The sequence below is a fragment of the Phaenicophaeus curvirostris genome, chromosome 8 (assembly GCF_032191515.1).
Source record: "Phaenicophaeus curvirostris isolate KB17595 chromosome 8, BPBGC_Pcur_1.0, whole genome shotgun sequence".
NCBI lineage: Eukaryota > Metazoa > Chordata > Aves > Cuculiformes > Cuculidae > Phaenicophaeus > Phaenicophaeus curvirostris.
Genome location: NC_091399.1, coordinates 27,625,077 through 27,649,400, shown reverse-complemented (window position 1 = coordinate 27,649,400; position 24,324 = coordinate 27,625,077). Strand labels below are relative to the sequence as shown.

The window sequence follows — 24,324 nt, the reverse complement described above, 5'->3', positions numbered from 1 at the left end:
CTTCTGGAAGCACCTTAGTCTGCTTAGCCCTTGCTTCATTATCTATCCCTACCCAAATTAATCACAGAATCGTTTGGGTTGGAAGGGACCTTAAAGATCATCCAGCTCCAAACCCCCTGCCATGGGCAGGGACACCTCCCACCGGATCAGATTGCTCAAAGCCCCATCCAGCCTGCCCTTGGACATCTCCACAGATGGGACATCCACAACCTCTCTGGGCAACCTGAGTCGGTGCCTCACCACCCTCACAGGAAAAGAATTCTTCCTAATATCTAACCTAAGTCTCCTCTCTTTCAGCTGAAAACCATTGCCCCTCATCCTATCCCTGCAATCCCTGATCAAGAGCCTCTCCCCAGCTTTCCTGGAGCCCCTTTCACTACCAGAAGCTGCTTTGAGGTCTCCCCAGAACTTTCTCTTCTCTAGGCTGAACAACCCCAGGGATCAGGTTAGGACAGCTAAAGCCCAGAAAAGCTGAAGTTAATCCTACACCATCTACAACTTTCCCAGCCTATTTTTCTTGAATAATCCTATGACAAGACTGACTCAGAAATGATTTTGAGATAGGTTTTATCAGAACAGTTCAACCATCACTCTGTTACAATCATTTGAGTGGCTGAGCAGCACAAAGGATGCCCTTCCATCTCTGTGTGAAATCTTGTGGCTTAGTAACTTTCAGTGATTGAGGTCAACATTTTCAAAATAGGATCCTCAGAGTTCACTTTTCTATGTCAATTTAAGTAAAACAAGTCTATACAATTTGGCCTAGATTTCAGAGGTACTGAATGCATTCAGCTCTTTCAGCTCTGCAGCATAGAGATAAAAATTGGACTTTAAGGTTCATAAAATATGGATATAGACTAAACTTCAGAGATGTTGGTTTAAAGTCAAAGATTTGAAACTGAGCACAAAATAAACCAGAGTCAGCTTGTGCAAATATTTTCTACGCATTTTTACTTAGCACATTTATGCTCCAGCCACATAAAAGATCGTGCACACAGCAAAGAACTGTTGAGTTACAGCTTCATTGGACACATTCTTCTCTCTCTTTTAAAATAAATTTTAAAAACTAACATTAATATTTGATTGTGGTGGGGGATCTATGCCCGCAAATGTCCTCCTTTTGAAGTATAATCCATACTGGATGCTCTTTTAATAAGCACCTTGGACACTGCAGAAATGTCACCAGAAGTACTAATGGGCTATTAAACATCTGCTATGAAATACTCTGACTGCTTCCACATAGCTCTGCCAATGCTAATTTCCATACATAATTCCTAGCACTTGCAAGAGTGTGACACATACACTTTGAGTATCACTCTGGTACCTCAGCTGGCTTCCTTCCTTCTATAACCCCTTTTCACATCACTTGCAGGAGAAGTGTTCATCAAAAGAAATGAAATCTATATTTTCTGTGGCACACGTCCCAGCAGGCAGAGCTCTTATGCTTGTAATTGAATTACCCTAGCTTAGCCTTGAGTCTTCTAGGTATCAAACTATAGACATAACTACTGGGTTGGCTTTTTTTCATTACCCCATCACTACAAGCACACCAAGACAGTAAATTCAGAGCTGCATCAATTAAACTTAGATGGAACAAACAAGCACTGCAGAAAACACTGACAAACCACACTAAATTAGCAGCTAACAAGAATTCCCATTATAACTCTTTCAATTTTCCTCATAGTTCCAAAGCAGAGGATTGAAACACTACGCTTAACCAACAAAGGCAAGAAGAAAAGTTCTACTCTCTCCTTGTGGCCAAAACGCTTCACCAGTTGTCTGCACACTGAAAGACAACAAACCAAAAGCTTCTCTTCCATCCTCCTCAGCATAATTCAGAGCATCTGTAAACCAAAACTGTAAGAAGAAATAGCAAAGGGTTCAACATTTAGCAATTTCCCATGGGGCTGATCAGTAAAATTTACAGAGTCTATTATATTAGTACCATGGCCGCTTTACAATTATTTCCATTATTGTGCATTTCTGTTATTTATTAATAAAATCTGGGCTTACTTTTCTGCAACGATGGTCACAATGCGTTAGGCAGCCTCCCTTCCCATTAATGAACACAACTGAGAAATACAACATAAAGCCAATGGATGCTCCAACCTACCTTGAGGTCAGGGACCTTAGAGCGGATCCACATCCTGTAAAACAACATTGTGCAAGGACTCGAGCTGCTGCCAAGACAACCTGGCACGCCACGCCGAGACAAAAGCTCCGTCCTCAAAGCAGCAGAGCCATGTCAGAGAGAATAATGCTACCCACGAGGCCTTCGAGCTCTGGCACAGGAGTCACAGCTAAGCTCCTGCTCCTTCCAAAGGCAGGTTCAACTCCACCATTTCAAGCATAACATATGTACTAGATAACACACCGCTCAAACTCACCGCATTCAAACTCGCAGGGCAGCTTGTGGCAACATCTGGCAGATACAGAGCATGCAATTCAAATTGAGTTTCTTTTCTTTCTGCCAGACAGATGAGCTCTCTTCTACCTCATCCTGGTTTTCTCCCTAGTCTCAGGTACCCAGATACAAGGATTAAATAATTCTGAATATTTTTTAGGAAAGTATCATCTTTGCAATTATTCCATTACACGCTTGTAATCAGCTTGTATGAGGTGTCGGAACTTTCTCAGATTTCCTTGGAAAGACGAAAAGATTTTAGGTTTAACTCAGCTAACAATTAAGCAGTTGGCAGTAACCCTCCACAGAATCCTGCAGAGGCCAATGAGCCTGAGTTTAATAGAGTGGAAAAGAGAGAAAGAAGGCAGATCTAGTCACTGAAAGTATGACAAATGAGGAGGATGTATTTAACAGCAGTTTTACAAGAGACTAAAAGGAGCAATACAAGTGTAAACAAGAGGAGAAAGCAGCGCATTACTGTAATAACACTAAAAAGGGAAAGTCCCAGCTCAGGGTTCAGCTATGTGAAGAGGAGGCAGCTTGATGTTGTTTGCAGATCAATTTTGGAGCACAATCCTATGCGTTATTGCCTCTACATGGGTATACTATTCGGTTTACATTTAGCAATTGAGTCTTGTTATTTAGCAACACAGATGCAGGACTTGCTGATTCATACAAGCCAACCCAAAGCACACAGTGTTTGGGTTCTCCTTTCCTGTTAAAGTCTTTGTTATTTACTGCCTGCAAGACTGCACTGAAGTTCCAGCCAAAACTCATTTCTGCTGTTTCCAATGTACATTCCAAACACAAAAAACATGGCACCACATAAAATGCTAAAGTAAGATCATTATCATCCAGCTGCTAAATAGTTCCTGCAGGTTCAGAGGCAAGAGCATAACAGAAATCGTCAACAGTGGCTCAGCAAAATGAGCTGACGTGTTTTCACACTCGTAGGATCACGGCAGAGTGGGAGTCTGGTGGTCTACAGGGTGAATAGAAGATTTGACCACGGAAGGAAAAGGATAAAGCAGCCGTTCATAACCTTGGAGCTTCCCAGACAGGACGACACGCAGAACTGCAGAACAAGTAGAAAGGCTCAGCACAGAAAGGTCAGAACCCTCTTTTGCCAGTGGAATAATCCAGTAGCCTCTAGGAATGTTACTCAAAATGTTAATCACACAGAGCCTGAGGATCAAAGCTGAGGTCCCATTGTGCTGTGCAGCATAAAACCACTGACCAGCCCCTGCAACGTCTGCCACTCATTGAGACAGATAAGGGAAAGGCAACACAAATCTCACAAGCAGAGGGAACTGCACAACAGCAGTAGTTATTTTAGCTTCAGGACTAGAGAAACAGGTTTAGGTCAGAATGATATGGCAATACTACAAGGATAATTTTAATGAAATACTGTAATTTAAGAAAACCTGGAAAGTCTTAAAGCAGCTGTAGGCAATAAAGCCAGGAAGGCCTTCGAATACAGATGTAAATGAGACAGTTCAGTAATTTGGTAAATTTAAGGTAGTTCAGCCTGAAAAGCTGAAAAGAATTCCACAGCCCAAGCACCTTCAGGATTTGTTTGAATTTCTGTATCTATTTAGCTGTTGCAGCTCTTTAAACTTTCCTAAACCCAAGGTGACCTTTAAAAAAAAAAAAAAAACAACCCTGAAAAATTTGCCAGCACATACAAACATATTCTAAAACACGCTGTCCGGAACAAACAGTCTTCAGAACAGGGCACGAAACAGTCTCTATAATAAACCACGAGCTATTAAGTCTGCTAGTCTGCTGGGAAACAAGTTAGCTCATATCATTTCAGCAGAGTAAAAGTGGCTGTCACACTCCAGGGGTCTGAAGTGCAGGGTCTTTCCCTGAGCAACCCTTACTAGAAGCCCACCAGTTTGTACCTGCCAGAAGAAACAGAGAGTTACCAGGGCCTGGGAAGCAAAGCTTTGCACTGGCCAGCTACAAATCACTGAAGTACTCCTTCCCTTGCCCTCCTGCTCCCTTAAAATGCTCTGAAGCACCAGAACCCTCTGGTCCAGAACATGCTCTCTTAGAATCATAGAATCATAGAATCACCAGGTTGGAAGAGACCCACCGGATCATCGAGTCCAACCATTCCTACTGCCTCAGAGTCTGCCCAGTTCCATCCCGTTCCTCTTTGCTTCCTAAAAATAGAAAAAATGTGTAGACATGGCACTTCAGGACATGATTTAGCAGTGAGGTTGGGCTTATGGTTGGACTGGATGATTTTAGAAGCGTTTTTAACGTTAATAACACTATGATTCTATAAATACAGAATGCACATCTGAATAAACAAACATAAAACATAACTCTAATCTATGCCTCGCAACACTATCCACTCCTGGCTCTTTTCACCACTGTTCCTCTAAAATACCTGTACTCAAATGTGAAAGCCCTATAACCACAATCCAATCACTTCACACTTAGTCCTGACTTCTTCAGCTTCTAGGTAGTTCAAGACTGGAAGTGACTTTCAGCTTTCTAGGCCCTCTCACATGGCTTTCGACTTAAGATTTGGGTTGGTATGCACTATCTAGAACCAGCTGTCTGAAACCAGGATTACTGGAGATCCAAAACTCCCCCAACCATTGAGAAGAAAGACCTCTTTCAGGTTCTCAGCTGTACCATTACTGTGCTTTTGGGAAGACTACAGAGAGCTAAGCTCAGCTAGGAAGCAGCACGACTAGGACATACGCACACTAAACTCCTTCCAGATACAGGATTTATGAAGTGCAGTAGAAGACCTAAAAATGCTGTGAACAACAAAGGTTACTATTTTATTTATTAAAAAAGTAAATAGAGATGTAGCCCAAGGGGGTTAAGGAGGGCCACGTCCTACGCAATCTGTACGATCCATCCACACAGAAAGGCAGACGGAGCCAAGAGGAGAGCTCAAGACAAACAGGAGAAAGGGAGGGAAGTGATAGTCTTGTATGAGAGAGAAAACAGCCCACAGCTGCAGCACAGAGAAAACCCTGGAAGGTGAAGACTGGGAACAAGCATCTTCCCCTCTTGGAATGTTCTAAAAAGAAGGATTATGGAGTCAGAGTACTGTTGAGTTGACACTGGAGTTCCACAGTCAAGATAAGCCTCCAAAAACTTCCATCAGCCGATGAAATGAAGAGGTCTATGCCCGGTATATTCAGAAGTTTGCATTTGGTTAATTTTATGCTTTGGTTTCGTAGCTATTTCCAAGCTACTGATCAAGAACTTAAACTGTGATTTTCTAGAGAAATCGGGTTTGTTTTGATTTAAATTTTGTTTTGTGGTCTGACAAGTATGCAGCGCATTATAATCTACAACAAAAAACCCCAAACCAAAATAAAACATAGCAGGCCAACCCTCTCAATATGTGCAAAGTGCGGCAAGCCTGGAAACTTCCACTCTTGCAAGTCTAACTATTTAGAAAGGCCAACATGCCAGGTCTTAGGTATTAGGAAGAAAACTCAGTAGCAGCTGAAAGTCAGTGCCATGCTAAAGAAATAACTTACAGCAGTGAGAGATTCTCACTACTCTAGAAAATCCTTAAATGCCTCGGTCCTTATTGATTTTCCTGGTTCATTTTTTGGTCCTTAGTAGCCACAGAGCGGTCATTGTGAACAAGTGGCTGAGGGCTTTTCCTAGTCCAGATGTCTTAGATCATCTCCCCTCCAAGGCTGAAGGTCTTGTCAGCGATGGTTGTTTCACATTTTCCAGATACAGGCAACCCTGATCATTACTCAGTTTCTGCAGGCAACACCGCCTTGTGCACTTCTAGATAGGCCAGACAGCTTTGCTAAACAAAGTTAGATCTAGTAACAAATTATTGTGTCTGCGCAAACCTTTTCCATTTCCTCTCATGCTTCTCACCTCTCTTCTGCCCTTTATTGCGGTTCTTGCATCTTCAAAGAGCACAATTACTTTAGATTAGCTAAAGACAGGATTATCTCAGAATAAACTGCCCTCCTGGTATCACTTTATTAGAATTACTGGATCTTCTGTTTATCATAAAACAACATTAAAATATTTTGAGATCTTAACTGAATAAAGACAGCTCTGTTGGTGAAAATATTTACAGTAGCCTCACTAATTGAGAGTGATTTCAGCTTCCTGAATCTCATTACAGTACGCTGGGCACTGCTGTGAAAGGGAAACAAATAGGAGAAGAATGAAAACAAACATGTAGAAGCACAAAACAGCCGCTTAGAGTGACATTAATCATTACAAGAAATCTGTCAAAAGCATCCCTCTGACTGCCATCTGTCAAAATGTTCATCATCGCACAGCCACTGCTCAGCTGGAGATAGAATGTGCAACAATCAGCACTGCAAATCTCACACAGTTCTGAATTTCTAAGTGAATTATTCTGTATCTCAGAGCACTCCAGACACAGCTTGTTTCACAGCATTATTTCCTCTTCCTCCTGGATGGCCTGAAATCATCACTGTTCCTTCCTTCTCAGAGAATGCAGTACCTGGCAGCTAATTACGTAGAATGACGCGCTGCTTCCCTTCTGTGTTTTATGTCCAGCAACCCACAAGAGATTTAAAACACTGGAAATCAAGTCCTCCTCATATGAAGAGGAAAAAAAAGTACCCAAACTATTAGCCCTATTTCCTCTTCTTTCCTGCCTGGACATCTTTTAGGAGTCCCCAAGCTATAGCAAATCCTAACAATGCAGTACTGAGGAATAAAGAACCTGCTTCTTGGAGAGGAGACAGAAGAGATCAGGACTGCAAACCCACACCCCTGCATGACCAGCAGATACCAGGCCTGGGAGGAGTGAAGCAGAACAGTTCCTCTTTTCCTCTTCGAAAATACAAGATGACTACTTTCCTGCTAAAATACCCTCCTTACTGAGCACAGGTGGAAAATTTTGCTGTCTGAGCAGGACAGATGATCTGCCAGGACACCATGGCAGAGCAAGGCCAACTGCTTCTTCACAGACGTGTCTACTCAGCCAAGTTTCTTTATCCTGGGCAGATGAGGAAACACCTATGTGAAATGAGCAGTCATGGATCAGAAGTAAACAAGCCTACCGTTTATAAACTGTTTAGTATCCTGTTGTTCCATAAATAGTTATTACTACCCATGAGATCGGATCTGTCCAAAGGAGAAGAAATACCTGCTACATGTGCTGACTAAAATCCCCAATAGGGAAAAAAAACAGAGGAAGTTTGTGGCTTTCTTATTTTAGATTTCTTTGCTTGAACCAGGACCTGTAAGCATACTTTGCCTTCTTCAAATTCTGGACATCCCTTCTCAACCATTCCAAGAGCAGCAGGAACAAGCCCAGCAGTGACGGACCACGTGCTGATCTGTTTAATCAGAGCCTTAAGACAAGTATCTTCCTCTGCAGATGCCTGAACTCCACAAACACTGTTTAAGAAATAAATCAAAAGCAAAACGAGCCAGCCACTCTGGCTCTAAGGAGTTGCCTGTTTTGCCACAGGTTACATTAAGACTGCTGGGAGCTGTAAACACCTACCTATCCATCAGGTTATGCTTTTGCAAACAAATTCTTAAACTATAAACAAGACTTGCAGAACAGATCTGTGTTGTGCTGCTTATCCCTAATTCATCTGCTACAGCTTTGAACAGCCCTGAGATCATTCCAAAATTGGCGTTTTCATTCCAAAATGGAGCCAGACACTCCCCCACCACAACAGCCGCTGGTTTAGGGATGTGCTCATGCTCCAGTGCTTGGACAGGCCACATCAGCACATCACAGACCCCAGCGATGGTTGCAGGGACAGGGGAAGCATCAGCACAAGAAGGACGTGGAGTCATTTGAGGAGGTCCAGAAGAGGTCACAGAAATGATCTGAGGGCTGGAGCACCTCCCATATGAGCACAGGCTGAGAGTGTTGGGGTTGTTCAGCCTGCAGAAGAGAAAGCTCCAAGTAGAATTTATAGCAGCCTTCCAGTACTGAAAGAGGCTCAAGGGAAAATGGAGAGGGCTCTTTAGCATGGCCTGTTGCAATAAGACAAGGAGTAATGTTTTTAACTAAGGAAGGAGAGATTTAGACTGGATATAAGGAAGAAATTTTTTACAATTAGGGTAGTGAGATACTGACCCAGGTTGCCCAAGGAGGTGGTTGAGGCCCCACCCTGGAAACATTCAAGGTCAGGTTGGATAAGGCTTTGAGCAACTTGATGGAGATAAAGCTGTCCCTGCTCCTGCAGGGGGGCTGGACTGGATGACCTGTAAAGGTCCCTTCCAACCCAAAACATTCTATGATTTTACAGTTCGGTGTCCCACCTTCCCCTTTCTACTAATTTTAAAGTGAGTTAACACTATTCCACCTTTCCTGAAGCATTCATGGGAGCTGTTTATATTTGGAACAGTCCATCCATGGGCCAGTCTTTGCTCTCTGTACAAACCTACTGTAATAAAAAAAGAAAAAAAGATTCAACCTCAGAAACAAATTCTTCTGGTGGCTAATTCAACATCATCTTCCATTAAAGACAGCAGAGATTCCAGAACAGTGGCAGATCCAAAGAAAAAGCACATTACAGACCCCTTTTGATTTGAGAGGGCAATATTGGTGAAGCACTGTGGGTTTGTGCACTGGCATATTTATATATCCTTCTGGTTTTGGGCTCTCTGAGATAGCACAAAAAGTCACGGATATTTTAACCTGTTTCATTCCCAGATAAATTAATTCATTTCCCAGGAATCTCTTTATCACGCTGACATCACTTTCAGCAGTGCAATTCTGCATCTATTCCTAGCTACACCCTGGTGTGCACATGAACCCAGGCTGGTACAGCTGATAAACAGATTAGAAACACGCTAACGCTGGTGTGACATAAATAGCCATTTAGAAAGGGGAAAACATATAAACCTCACAAATCTATTTTTTCTTGCTTTTTTCCAAGAACAGTACAGAACGTGTTATTTGAAATGTACACAATTCTGGTGCTTACATCAGCTGTTTAAGCTTGGAAGAATAACAAATTAGCATGGCAGATGCAATGATTTTCAGGAAAATCACAATGAAACAGTTCTCTTCAGAGAGCTGGACAGTTTTTTCTGGTTTACAAGCTGGATAATGGAGGAAGTGACAGCCCTGACTTGCACACAGAACGTTCCTGGGCAAGTAAATCAATGACTCAAAGTGCCTGAGGAAAAAAATACTCACGATCGTTCTTAAAGGAATGGCTGATTACACTAAAAAGAAATGGCTTCTTTTCTGAATGCCTAAATCTTCCAAATTTAGCAAAACAGAAGCAGAAATAAACCGCATACTGAGTTACAGTAGTGAACTATGCCCTCCCATTGCAGAGGCTTCACTGCAGTATGTGGTTAATGCTCTTGCCTTGGTTTCCAGCATTACAAGGGATTTGGGTTGGGTTGAACCAGTCCTTTGGAAACTCCAGGAACTTCACACCTACTTCAAGCTACTGTGATCCCTGAAACTATTGCAACAGTTACAGAATTGCTTCTATAGCATTTATATATCCCCTATAAGGGCAGGCTGAGAGAGTTGGGCTTGATTAGCCTGGAGAAGAGAAGGCTCTGGGGAGACCTTGAAGCAGCTTTCCAGTAGTTAAAGGGGCTCCAGGAAAGCTGGGGAGGGGCTCTTGATCAGGGAGTGCAGGGATATAGGACGAGGGAGAATGCTTTTCAGTTAGAAGAGGAGATATTTAGATGAGATCTTAGGAAGAAATTCTTTACTGTGAGGGTGGTGAGGCACTGGCCCAGGACGCCCAGAGAAGTTGTGGCTGCCCCATCCCTGGAGGTCTTCAAGGCCAAGTTGGATGGGGCTTTGAGCAACCTGATCCAGCAGCAGGTGCCCCTGCACATGGCAGGGGGGTTGGAATTGGATGATCTCTAAGGGTCCTTCCATCCCAAACCATTCTATGATTCCAGTCTATGATTCAGCAGCTGATTTATGGATTTTATTTTGCTGCATGGTTAGCTCAGAGTTATAGTAAAAGAAAATCATTGCCAAAGCAGCTTACCCTGTTCACACTGCAGTGGAGTCAGAGCTTCTACCACGTTATCTGAACAACATTCTCAAGTGACTTTTCACATTGCTACAAAGAGAATTTTTAATCTTTACAGTTTTTACCTTCATTTGCCTAATGTAGGCTTGGAGTGCTCCCCAGACTGTTTCTAATTTGGCCTAATAATCTTGCATAAATTATCAGACTCGCTTTTCATCCATACTCTTAGTCAATGCACATTGGCCCAGTGAAAATATTTCCACGGTGCTGTCGCTCCTGAAGTGTTTCAATAATAGAACAAAGCGTGACAGTAAAAGAGGAGGAGGGAAAGGTGGGAAAGGAAAATAAATTGACTTGAAATCTACCCAAAGATCAGAAACTCAATGAAAACAACCAGCAAGGAGCTCAGAAGGAACAATTATCCACTCTTGAACACAATTCACTCTGAGGGAAGCCACACGCATTCCATGGCAAGAGAAACTCACCGGTGACAGACGGTGCCTCAGAGACACCAGGGAACTTCTTGGGGCTCTGGGGCAACAATTGACTGGGCCAATAAAGATGAACCCTCACAGACGCAAAGTCAGAGTTTTAATAATATGAGAGATACCCAAACGGGCTATCTTGGGAGGATTTGAGGAAAAGGAAAGATCATAGAATCACAGAATCACCAGGTTGGAAAAGACCCACCGGATCATTGACTGCAACCATTCCTATCAAACACTAAACCATGCCCCTCAGCGCCAACGTGCACATTGAACCCACAATGATATTACATATATTGCTTACCTTTTGTGCTCACTGGTATTTTTCATTCACTCAAATGCATTTAGACCCCCAAGCAATCTTTGCTGCAAGAATCTTCCTAAAAGTTCAACATTCTTATTGGAATAACTTTAGAGCAGATGCGCCACAGCACCAGAGCCTGAACACACATGCACAAAAAAATACACTTATTTGGTGGCACAGATTAAGTTTATTGTTTCCATTACAGTCATTATATTCACGCAAATACATTTGTACATTTGAAAAGCTGTCCCTTCTTTTGGTTAAAGTTCACAATTTAGGAATATAAAAAAACCCCAAAAACAAAACAAAAAAAACCTGTCCTGTTCCCACTCTGGCATAAGATGCAGCATGAGTGCTCATATGCTCTGCACCTTTTTCAAAGCTAGAAAGGCAGATGCTCAGTAAGGTCCATGAGCCCATATTCCAGCTTTCATCTAACAGCCTCACTTAATTCAGAAGTCACGAAAAGGAATCTGAAGACAAACTTTTCAGGCACAAAGCCTGTACATCACATGGTTCACATACTTTTGTTTTTAAACTCTTGAGAGAGGTTAAGCATGAAAGATTTCAGCTCCAAAAATGGCTCTGATGCAGAACCGATCGACATGATCAGCACACAAGAATTGCATGTACTATTTTCCACTTTTTTTTAAACATTAAGAGGTCAACATGGGATAGAGAGAACAACCTACATGAACTGCAGGTGAGATCAGATTCCCACTCTCCTGAGCAACACCTCTCCATACCTCTTGTCCTGGTGCCCAGGCTGGCTTAGGGAGTTTCCATCACCTTAGCTCTTCAGTCCCAAGCTGCACCCTTAGCAGGGTTTATATAATGATTTGGTAATTCCATAAACTGGATCAGTGAACTGATCAAGATTAAAAATAATCTTGCACTAAACGACTAGATGGATGGGGGAGGGAAAACTGACGTTTAGGCGTAAGGATTATTTTACTTACCCAGTTGACTGCACTGTCTGCAAGCAGTTACGCCCGCATCGGGAATAGAACAGCACCGAGGGCAGCATGAACTCCCTAAGCTAACAGTGTCACGGAAAAAAAAGGGGATGCAGACACACAACCTGAGATTTGGACTTTTCTTCCTCAAATCTACTCTTCCATTACACCACATCTATTTCAATGTGACTGCAGCAGCACGTGCACATCGTCAGAGGCTGCCAGAAGTGAAGAAGTGAGCTGTCGTCATTGAAGTTTGTTTGGAAGTAGGAGCTCCAGCTGGTTAATCAGTACAATGAGCTAGCAATGAAGTTCTGTGTACAGTTTCATCTGCTCATCTCTGGAATTACATTCCCAGTCACTGGTATCTCCAAGAAAAATGAATGCATGGACTCTGTCGTGGAGAAATTTGTTATTCAACCACACTTCAAACAGAGCTTTGGTTACCACCCCTTCGGTATCAGAGGTTTGCAACACTCAACCTGAGTTATCAAATGTTGCTTCTTAATCCCAGCTTTCTCCTGCAGATAAAGCAGGTGGAAGGGACTGAGGCAGTTAGGGTGCTGTGAAGGGCAATCCAATTGCCCCTGTTATAAATAGCAACAACAGTTCAGACAATAATCTGAGTTTGAACATTAAAAGCAAATGTCTGCTAACAGACTGTGCTATATGTTCACTGAAGTACAACCAGCTGTGGCAAAATATTTTGTGAGATAACAGACTTTTCACCTTTAGGCAGAAGTGTGAGAGATTTAAGTCTCTCAAATGAGCGTGTGACAATAAACAAACATAAGAATTCTGTGGGTTGTATATATTGACCCAATTCTGTCACTCAAAATCTACATTAACATACGTTTTTTAAAAACCATCCTCTTTGTAAGTGCCTTCAAGTTGTATATAAACCAACACATTAACTGTAGAGGTAAAAAAGTGAGAAAATCTTCACTCCAGAACCAACATATAAGGGAGAAAAAGGCACAACTTCATAACGAACACAAGGAAAGAAAAGCAGAGCACTGTAAAATGCTTCCTTTTCCAGCAGTGGCAATGGGTCAGCAGCTGACTGCACAGCCAGATGGATTACTGGAAAAGCCACGGGGCCCCAGGTGAGGAGGTGCCGCCCAGACACCAGCAGTGATTTGAGGAACGTTACAGCGCGCGTAGTTTGGCTCGCACGGTTGTTTAGCCTGGATTTTACAAAACACAGAGTAAGGGGGAGACAAGAGGTAAACATAAGCAGTGACATGCTCCGATGCCCCTGGCACAAGCCAGGCACTTAACAGCTTGGAGAAAGGGGAAATGCTGATGGCTTAACCAATCCGGGCACCATCAATTCCTCTTTCATCCCTCCTTCCCTGTCCTGCAAGTCCCGAACTGCTTTAGCCAGAATTAATCAAGGAACTGAGGGAAGCTATTGATGCTCAGCACTGTCCAGGAGAAAATTACACCTGCATCAACTTGTCCCTGAGAAGTCAAACCTCAATAATGCAACAGCAAATTTTTCCTTCGTCTGTGCTGTGGGGGCATGTACTAATTTCCTTACGAAGCTGTGATTACGGCAGTTACTGAGACACAAAATGTAACTTTGAACTCTGAAACAACCTCCACCATCATCATATGCTATTTCTGAACACATGAGTGCAAAGCAAGAGAATTAACGAAGGGAAGGGTGCTTGAGTGCTCCCCATCCCTAGAACAGGAATTAACGAAGGGAAGGATGTTTGAGTACTCCCCATCCCTAGAACAGGAGTAATCTCATTCTGAAGGGAAGCAGAAAGTCTTTCTCACAACAACTCCAGGGACACAGGGACCCTGACTTCAGTGTATGCCTCAAGAAGTGTCCACTCTTTCATTGGACACAAGCAGCTTTCATAGTTCAAATTAATAAAATTAACCACTTTGGTGTATTTCAGAAAGAGATGTACATTGTACATTTATTTAAAAAACAAAAATCCCCCACTATATCAGTATATACATACAATTTTGTATATCTTAACAAATTAAGAGATAATACCCACTGCACCTGAAGAGACTGCAAAAATATGCATCAGATGGCTCACACTACAGTCAGGGAATAGTTGTGAATTCCCATAGGAATCAGTGGCAAACTAATTATCGAGCCTATTTCTTCAGTGAGCTCTCATGAATCACGTGAAGCTGCCATCCTTTGGCTTCCTCTGCGCTCCTTAAATAGTTAATCACAAAGGAAGCAGCCCTCGCCAGCGCTGACAGTCTCTAGGCACTGCGATCACGCTCTGCTCTGTCACTTCAGCACAAGCCCATGCTGGGTATGGCAGGAATTCACGAGGTACTGAGACAGCCAAACGTGAATAAAGTCAGTTCTAAGCAGAGGGTTAAAATATTCTCTTTTAAAATATTCTTTCTGAATATCTAAGTAACAAAGCAAGAAAGTCTGGAATGGAAAGATGCTCTTGTGTGCCTATTATAAGAGGCACAGCTTCCTGGAAGGGGATATGGAAACAAATGGGGAAGTAAATGGGATGAGGAAACCACATTTGTAAATTTTCCTGACTCCTACTAAAGCTCTTGCTAAAGCTGTAGCTCCACGTGAAGCCCTTGTCTGCATTAGCACGTAAAAAAGTGTGTAAGAATGATTTTTTTTCCCAAAAAAGTATAAAAATTGCATAAACTATACCTGCAAGACAAAGAAATTTTTGCCAGGCTCTGGTATCAAGGAGACAGGAGTTTACCCTGTGGACTCTAGAGAAAGGCCTTCTGGAGCCACCCAAGCTACACAGCTAGCGTGGAAGAGAAGAAAACCACATGAGTCTGCGACCTACAATATTGAGGGGGAACTAAGCATCAGGAGAAAAACACAGAAGAATGGCTTGAGAAGAAAGCCTCTGAAATTTCTACGGCTGGCATAAATCCATGTCATGCATTCTTTGCTGATATGAAAGCTTAAAAAATTTTGAACTTTACATACAAAGAAAGAATTCAGCATGAAAATTAAAACCCAGAGGAGTTTACAGGAGAGCTGGTTTTCCTCAGAGTGGAGGAAATTGAAAAATAAGCGGTATTGAAAAATAAGCAAAAAAAAGGATGACTGTGAAGAAAATGCTGGTTGCTAATCAATAGAAGGTTCACACCAGAAAAATCAACCAAACTGATTTTGTTTCTGAACTTAAAGAAGTTTATGAATCATATAAGACTGTTTCTTAGCACCAATTGACTAGAAAGAGATGTTTACAGTAATATCCTTGGTGCTAAAAATAGTCTTATCTGAATCACAAATGTTAAATTCACTATTTTGGTCACAACAGCTATAGATTTGTCATGTATCAAACTTCTTCTCCCCTTATTCTGAAATCTTTTCAGATACTTTTTATCTTTTTTTAAATACTTCATTCCCCACGTTCTCTTAACAAACACAGATTCAGAAGTCAGCAGACATTCCCTCTCTATTTACCGCCTCCTCTAATTTCTAGTATTTGCTGCCAACTTACAAGAGCTTGCGGTTGGAAAATTGTCAGTAGCTGAACTGTCCCGGGCTGGCATGTCAGCCACAAACTGTGGGCAGAGGTCTCCATTCTCATTTGATAAAGAATAGGACATAGAAAGGACTGTTCACAGGCAGCATCATTTCCACAGTAAGGCCAGACACGTAGGAGACTGCAGCGTTACCACAGCAAACACCAGTTAGTGCCTTCTACAAAAGAGTCAAAGCACTAGCTCCAGACTTGTAGGTGTTCTCAGACCTATTAAAAATAGACAACTTTACCGAGCATAGTCGTCTAATTCACTGACCTACTGATGCTGTTTTACCAAAACACCCTTGCCATTTTCTTCTGTTCAGCCAGGAGAAGAGGAGACTGAGGGGAGACCTCATTGCAGGAGGAGCAGACACTGATCTCTTCTCTCTGGTGACCAATTATACGACCTGAGGGAATGGCAGGAGGATGTGCCAGGGGAGGTTTAGGTTGGGTATCGGGAAAAGTTTCTTCATTTGGAGGGTTGTGGAGCACTGGAACAACTCCCAGGAAGCAGTCGTGGCACCAAGCCTGACAATAGTCAAGAAGCATTTGGACAATGCAGACACACGGTGTGAATGTTTGGGTTGTCTTATTCAGGGACAGGAGTTGGACTCAGCAATCCTTGTAGGTCTCTTCCAACTAGGGACATTCTATGATTCTGATTCCACGATCTCTTTCCCCATTTGCAAGGCATAACTAAGTCCATCATTAGGCTGTCAGACCAATCTTCTCAACAAACACCCCCTTACATCTATCAGAACTGAATTTCTGCTGTTTTATTGCTGTGAGATCCCTCTGACATTCCTTTCAGTCAGCTTTTCGTCATGCTACCTGGAAAAGTGTGTCAGTGCTTTAATATTCATCTTCTGTTCCAGATAGCTTTTGAGCACTTGGATGGCAGAGATCCCAGCACATGTTCTCCAGAGGACCCCTGGGGTAATGCCCCTGTATTGTCCAATATTCTTACTTTTTTCCATAAAGTTTCTAATCTTTACCTAGTCACTACTCAGCCACTACAGGACTGCACCAGTTTAATTTCCCAAAAGTCTTTGAAACACCAAGTGTTTGGGTCTTTTTGGTTGGCTTTTGTTTGTTTGTCGGTGGAGTTGTTTGTTTTTTTTTTTATTGGGGGTATTTTTGTTTAGTAGTTCTTTTAAAGAACTCCAGACATATTGTACTAGTTAAATCACCTTTATCAAATGCTCATCCACTCATTCAAACAACATAGAATCATAAAATCATTACGGTTGGAAAAGACCTCTAGGATCATCCAGTCCAACCACCACCCCAACGCCACCATGCCTACTAAACCATGTCATGAAGTGTCACATCTACATGCTTTTTGAACACATCTAGGGAAGGTGAGTCCACAACTTCCCTGGGCAGCCTGTTCCAATGATTCATAACCCTTTTGGTAAAGAAATTTTTCCTAATGTCCAATCTGAACCTCCCCTGGTGCAATTTGAGGCCATTTCCTCTCATCCTATCACTTGTTACTTGGGAGAAGAGACCAGCACCCACCTTACTACAACCTCCTTTCAGGGAGTCGTAGAGAGGGATGAGGTCTCCCCTCAGCCTCCTCTTCTCCAGGCTAAATAACCTCAGTTCCTTCAGCTGGTCCTCATAAGACTTGAGCAGACTTACAGGGCATCATAAGTTTATGGGATTTCCTACTGTAGAAGACAACTCGACTCCTCTCTATCACTGCATTTATTCCTGTGAACAAACACTAGTTCTGTTCTTTTTGTGTAGTTTCTACCAGAGTACCTAATACAGAGACCATGCTCACTATTAGTTTCCAGTTTCCCAAACACTCCATGGGCCCCTCTTGAAAAGCCTGACACGTTTACGGTTTTTCATTCTTCCACTCTAAGGCCAATTTAAGCAATGACTATACACAACCACATGTAACTCAGCAACTTCACCACTGAGTTCTTCACAAAGTGAGAACTTTTCCTAGCAATTCATTGTGCTGAATTGCTCTAAAACATCAACCTTCTGTCAGCTTCCCCCAGCTTGTCCCCAAGGAACTGAAGGCTCCACGTGGGAACTGTGCTCCTGTCAATAGCAATGCAAATAACTTCTCTGCTACGGCTTTACCTTCCCTGAGCTCACTATTAATATCATCTATCAGCCCATTGGGGTCCCTGGCAGGCTTTCTGCTTTTGACAGTAAGACAAAAGGGTTTATATATATATTTTTAATGCCTTTATAAAGTTGTTCCTCAACATTTTTTTTGGCCTACCTCATTATGGTTTATATTTAACTTGCCAAAGTTAACGCTCTTTCCTAATCTGCGCATTTGGATACAACCCCTGCTTCAGAAAGACGACTTGCTTCCAGGAGCCCTGTTTACTTTATTGTTTAAGCCAGTCCTTGTTCATTTTTGTGGCTTTCCTTCAATCTCTTATTTCCTCTCCCTTCTTGGGCTTTCACCATCAAAACTGGACACTGATCTAGAAGTTGTGGCAGTTTTGTGAGTGTGTGTGTGTTTTTAATTTTAGGTCAGCGCTACACACGAAATTTCTCAACGTATGTGTGTACGCATCAACCTGAAACAGCATTTCAGCTACAATATTTTGTTGAGATTATATGTAGCTTTCTCTGTGCCTGTTTCCAAGGGAAAGTTTTTCTATCTTGAAGGTATAACTCGCATTTGTTCTTCCCAGATGTCTTACTTCATATTGGATGTATTCACATACGTTTTATTGGACTGTGGCCATTTAAATCAGGCAATCCAGCTTGTACTCTGAAAGCAACCAGTCCTTTATTTATACACTCCAATAACTGCATCATCTACACACTTAACGTAGGATTTTTTCCAGCTAGGATTATTGATGAAGGCTTCCAATATTGCTAGAATGAGAACTAATCAACTGAGGACCTAATAAAAAACAACTCAACTAGTCTTTTCTTACCAGTAACCACATTTTGAGGTTTCTCAGGGTGCTGCCCTTTAATCCACTTGCTTATTCTTGGTAAAGTCTGAACTCATATTTTTACCATTAAAGAAGCACTTACCAAGAAGAGTTACATCCTCTGAAAAATATTTACTCTAGCTCAACTATTTCCATCATATTTTGCCTATTTACATTTAAAATTGCACTAAAAAGTCAGGATCCTTCAGAACGGGAAAACATCTATTCATTTTATTCATGCTTGAAAACAGCCAAGCCAACTTTATCCAAATAAAAAAAAAAAAACTAACAAACCCACACATTTCAGAGTGAAGACCAAGCCTGAAAAATGTCAGCCACAGAGATGATGTTTTCCTAATGACACAAACAACCAAAACCAAAAGCTATAATAAAAGAAATCACGCAGCTCAAATTCTTAGATCACAATCAAGCTAATTTGGCTTTAAGTGTTCTTAAACATTAAATTATGATACATTAAATTAAACATTAAATTATGATACCTGGCTTGTAATACTAACTTTGCATAGTTCTTGAGTATGACAGAAGTTTCAGAAGAGAAAGAATCTTAAGCATGGCATAGAATTCTTTGCAGAACTACTGATCAGCCATCCTTATACCAATCCTAGGTAAAATAATCAGAGAACAGTTGGGGTTGGAAAGAACCTCTGGAAATCATTCAGTCCAAAACTGAATTCAATTAATAAAGAATTACAGGACATCCTGGAAAAAATGTCTACCTCTGTAAGGTTTTGACTTCATGTTAGAGAAGCAACTGGTCATAAATCCCCAGTGAGATGCTGTTTTTAGAACTATGAATACGATTTTTCAATACATGAAGAAGAGAAGAACCACCTAGCTGGACTAGACACAAGTTACTACCTCTTTGCATGACAATAGTTGAAAGCAGTTAGCTACTGGGAGAAGGGGACTGAGCAGCAACCTTTAAGTAGCTGCTGAGGGAGAGAATAAATAAACTTTGGATCCTAGCAGGCAAAAAAACCTCCTTCTTGAAGCCAAAGTTTTAATTAAATTTTAAATTAAAATAATATTAATATTTTTGCAATAATGAGCTTATTCATAGGTATAAAGTAGCACATTTTTACGACATTCTCCGTCAACTGAAATCTTTAAATCAAGCTAACTAGGTCATGATCCATCGTGAATTTGTTGCAAGAAAATCTTATGTCCTGTGTCATGAAACAAATCAGGATAAAGGACCATTAATGGTATTTTTCTGGACTTGAAAAATGTACTAAACAGCCTTCCTTCTTCAGTGTATACAATTTAACTCTGCAGAGTCAATATATAACAACAGTCACACCTTGGAAAGGGCAGTTAGGTTTCAGCTGTATAAAGGAAGGAAAGCTTTTGCTTCAGACATCTTTCACAATTATGTCATCTTATATTCCTGGTCTATACTATCTACATTTAACTTGTACGCAAACACAGTTTAAATCACTCAAAAAGAGCTCTTAAAGAGGAAGATGATAACATAACTACCTTTGGTTCTAGTATGTATTTATAATCTAACCAGAGTTCCAAAATTCACACAGAAGACAATACTGATAACTGTTTGTTTTACATTGGTAGCAGAGAACATAGTCTCAACACTTAGCATTTTGTTTTTAAGGCCTGGCTGCAGTAACCAGTGGTTACAAGGCAACAGCAGACTTGTATTTTTAATTCTTAAAGCTTGCAGATACCATGTTTGCCAATAAAAACAAAGAAGGAAAACAGCACCAGTTTCAGGTCAATCTCTATATGTGCAAATCATGGAAATTCCCTCCTCAAAAGAAATAAATCTTTTAGAAGAGTACCAGTTGTGTTAAAAAGTCACCAATCTCTTCTGCCAAAGAGATGGCTGAACTAGAGCATCTTTTCCATGTGCAGTAGAAGCTTGTACAAAGGTCAAATAACCATTTGGTCAAATTTTCCATTCGAAGAACCAAACTCAGATCCTTGAGCCTCAGAAGTATAATGTTCTCACCAATCTATCTTCTGAACTGTCTTCCAGCAGTTCTACAAACTCCCTGTCACGCAGAAGCCACATGGTGCATTAGAGAAAGCCATAAGCCAAATTTAAAGATAAGTTTTGGCTGATGTGCTATGATTTCCTCATTTCTGAGAGCTATCAAACTGTACTGCAACTTCCCACCCTTTCGGAGGGTAACAAACCCTGGAGAAATTTTTAACATTTCAGCTAACAATAACTTCTCAACACAAGAAGATGCACAACTTGCTAACAACATGTCTTAGACTCTTTGGAAAAGACTACTGGAAAGTCTTTGGAACCTGAGGGATGCTTTATCCTGTTGTCTCAAGTTAAAAAAAGACCACATTTTATTACTCCAGATGACTTAATCTGTCACTTTGTGACCTAACCTTCTTAAGGATGAGATCATCTGGTACAAGCAGTGAATTCAACCACACATCTGTATCATGCAATATGATTTGTTTTATTACTCAACACAGAACTCTCTGCTCTTTGAGCAGGCTTCTAGTCAGACTAAAACCAATTAAGCCATTGCTGCTGACCACACAAACAGCCCAGAATTTCAACACTGAGTGAACCAATCAAGTGACAGAGAAATGATGTTTTTCAAGACAATTTCTGTGGATCACCCACCTTGAAGGATGTAAAGTCATCCCAGGAAGAGGAGAAAAAATCCTCAGTAAAGTAATTACTTACTTTGGAAAGATGACAGTCATGAGTGCTGATGCATAACCAGGCTTGCAGGCTCCCTCAGACAAATTTGCATACTTGGATGCCAATTCTGGAGGCCTGTGAAAAAACAAGTAGAAAGTTAGAACTCTACTGGCTATGAACTGGCTTTTGCAATCAGCCAAATTATTTTTTCCTTACATCTTTTCTCCAAAACAGCTGTGGGGAATAACATGAAATACAGACAGGTATTTATTTGTTGTAATATAGCATCACCGGAGAACAACCTGAAATACCACTAAACCACTACTTTTGCTGAAAGGTTTTCATGCCTAGGAAATATCAAGACGTCATTTTAGACTTCAGCCTCTCAAAAGTCAGAAAACATAACCACCACTTCAATTTGGGTAATTTTCTAAAGGATGATCAAAGTTAAAATTATAGAAAAGTATTACTTAGAAGATTATTTAGAAGATACCTTTCAAGCGTTTGAAGCAAACTGCTGAGCAGTTCTGGCAGGCTGTCATCAGGGGATGGGCACTTTCAGTATTTGGAACAGATGACATTGCTGCTGTTGAGTTGAGATGTGTCTTAACTCAGTCTGCCTTGTGATTTTGGGGCCAAATTCAGAAAACAGGGTGTTTTGGGGTTTGTATTTTTTTTCCCCATTTCATTTTTGTACAGAAATAAGACTAGAAACTCAAGAAAAGACATATACGTTCAGTACATGCTTTTACCTTAGATCTACAGAGTGACCTGGAAAAGACATTGAATTTTATTTGCGTCTCTATTCACCATGTGCAAAATTTTTACATTTATCCATTTCATGAAAACATTACAAGGGTTAATTCACCTGTGCTTTCAAAGTAACATTAGGTACCTTAATGTGAGTCACAGTATAAGAATTATCAATAATCCTTCAAAATAAATGGATTTACAGTTTCACGCTTAATATTCAGTGGAAGGCACAAGTTTTAACTAGAACAAAGAGTCAATTAACGATACTGTATTTGCTACACCACTGTGTTAGGAGGAGTAGGGAAGTCATGAAAGGGTTTTTCTTTTCAAACAACAGTAGGAGTCAAATGAAGATGACAGTACAGATTCACAAAAATCATTTTTTTAGAGGCCATTACTATCACAACCATGCTCGGTTTTCCACACATCTCCAATGTGTACATCACCGATACCAATTAATCAGCAAACTACTGCTAAATGGTATGAGCTTCCAAGTGATTGGAGACCTGAGCTGAAGACAGGGTCCAGGAGGGACTGTGAGCAGTGGTGCGAACAGAACCCTGGTTGACAACATTAAGAATCTGAGTTGCAGTAACTCCATGCTGAACTGGAAGCAACCGCCCTTGTACTGGTCCTGCGGTCACTTCCTGAGAGATCACCAGCCAGTTCCAGCTGGGAGATCAATAGATAGACAGTTAATTCTACAATTAGCCACATGCAATACAAAACTTTCTACATGTAGAGTTCTTAAAAAATAAAATCTATTTCTGCTGAACAAAAATCTAAACCTTCAACAGCTGGAAGAGTAAATAAATCAGAGAAAACAAAAAGTCACCATAAGTATTCAAATTCTTAAGACATTTACAGATCAAAAGCACCAGAAAAAGAGCTGAAGAACCTGGACCAAATTCTAATTCTGCCGCAGATTTCCTGCACGGTTTTGGTCAAACATGTAATATTTTACTATCACGATTCCTCATCTATAGGAAGGCAGAACAATACATTTGAGTACACTATAAGGTATTTACAGCAAAGTTTAGATTTCTCTAAGTATATTATATAGGCCTGGAGAGACAGATACAGGTGTGACATTGTCTAGCACAACCCATGCCCATGAGATTGGTTTCCAAAGGTGATATTATAACGTGTATCTCTCAATGAGAGAGACAGAAAGCATCAAAGGTGTGAACACCTAGAAGTTTGAGTTCTGAAGAATTGCAGAGAATGATTCGTGTGCTGACTCCAGCCAGGACCTCCTTAGAAAGAGGCACAGGAGGGAAAGGCCTATTGCTCACAAAACACAAGGTTTCAATGGTGCTAATATTCACCCCTAGTCAAAAAGGATGGCAAGGTGTACAGACCACAGCCTGTCGCAGCATTTTGAATATGAATTAGTGTGGGAAATTTTAATCCTTATTGAGCAAACTTCAGTGTTGCTGGATTTTTACTGTTTAAGCAACTTACAGAAATCCCTAATATCAAAACCTTCAAAAACAAGTAGAAAGCAACTGGAATTTCTCTGCAACCACTACGGTGGTGAGTCATTGCTGGCAAAGCTGTAGAACTATTTCAACAGCAGCCCTTTCTCAAATGACCTCAGTGGTCGCACAAAATATCTTGTGCCACAAACACAAGCAGTTTTCTCTTTTCTGATTTAATGGTGCTTTCATTATCAAATTAAAATGTCACTCAGATGCCCATCGTGGTGTTTCTGCAAAAGAATACGAAGCTGAAACCCTCACGGGTTTAAGTTGCACAGAATCAGAACCGCATACTGATGGTAGAGCTGTCAATTACAAACCCCACAAGGATACTCAGAGCTGCTAAAGCCCGAGGGGCCAAGCTGTTAACATTTCTTGGATGTGATGAAGTTCATGATCCAGACTGCCAGAGGCAGAACAATTCTTGTAAGCCAATTGTAGCTGCTGTTCGTATCGTTCAACGTTTGTAATCTCCTTTTTTTTCTAGCCACATATCAAGCCAGCAGGCTACAGAAAACTAGAAATGGGCACTCTACATTTCAAATCCATCTAGGGACACTTTTTATTTGTTTGAGTTCAGATTACACGGTACACAATGTCATTGTCGCCACATGTCCCTAGGGGACTGCCTGCCCCACAACCACAATCCCACAGCCCCTCACTCCTGTGTGGGGCAGCAGCAGAGTACAGTGAGAAGCAGGTCAGGGAGCTGGGACACCTCAACATCTCACGCTCCCAGGTAGAGGCCATTCATTCAACCTTCTGCAGCACAGCAAGTTGCCTGGCACCTCACACACTCTGGAGTCAGAGCTTCTCCCTCCACAAGTGGCTATCTCTACATATCCCATATTTCTCACTGAAAACATTGAAGGTTGGGTTGGATGGAGCTCTAAGCGACCTGACTGAGTTTAAGCTGTCCCTGCTCAC

General features: G+C 41.3%; 1 protein-coding gene across 4 annotated transcripts in view; it reads right to left on the bottom strand.

Annotated features, from left to right (window-relative positions):
* The window catches only part of ST3GAL3 (ST3 beta-galactoside alpha-2,3-sialyltransferase 3), a 198,394-nt gene that overhangs the window by 101,742 nt on the left and 72,328 nt on the right, over positions 1 to 24,324 (bottom strand). For all 4 annotated transcript variants that reach the window (XM_069862975.1, XM_069862974.1, XM_069862976.1 and 1 more), the window contains one exon: positions 21,206 to 21,298. In XM_069862975.1, the coding sequence (XP_069719076.1) occupies positions 21,206 to 21,298 (93 nt within the window). The remainder of the gene's footprint in view (positions 1 to 21,205; positions 21,299 to 24,324) is intronic.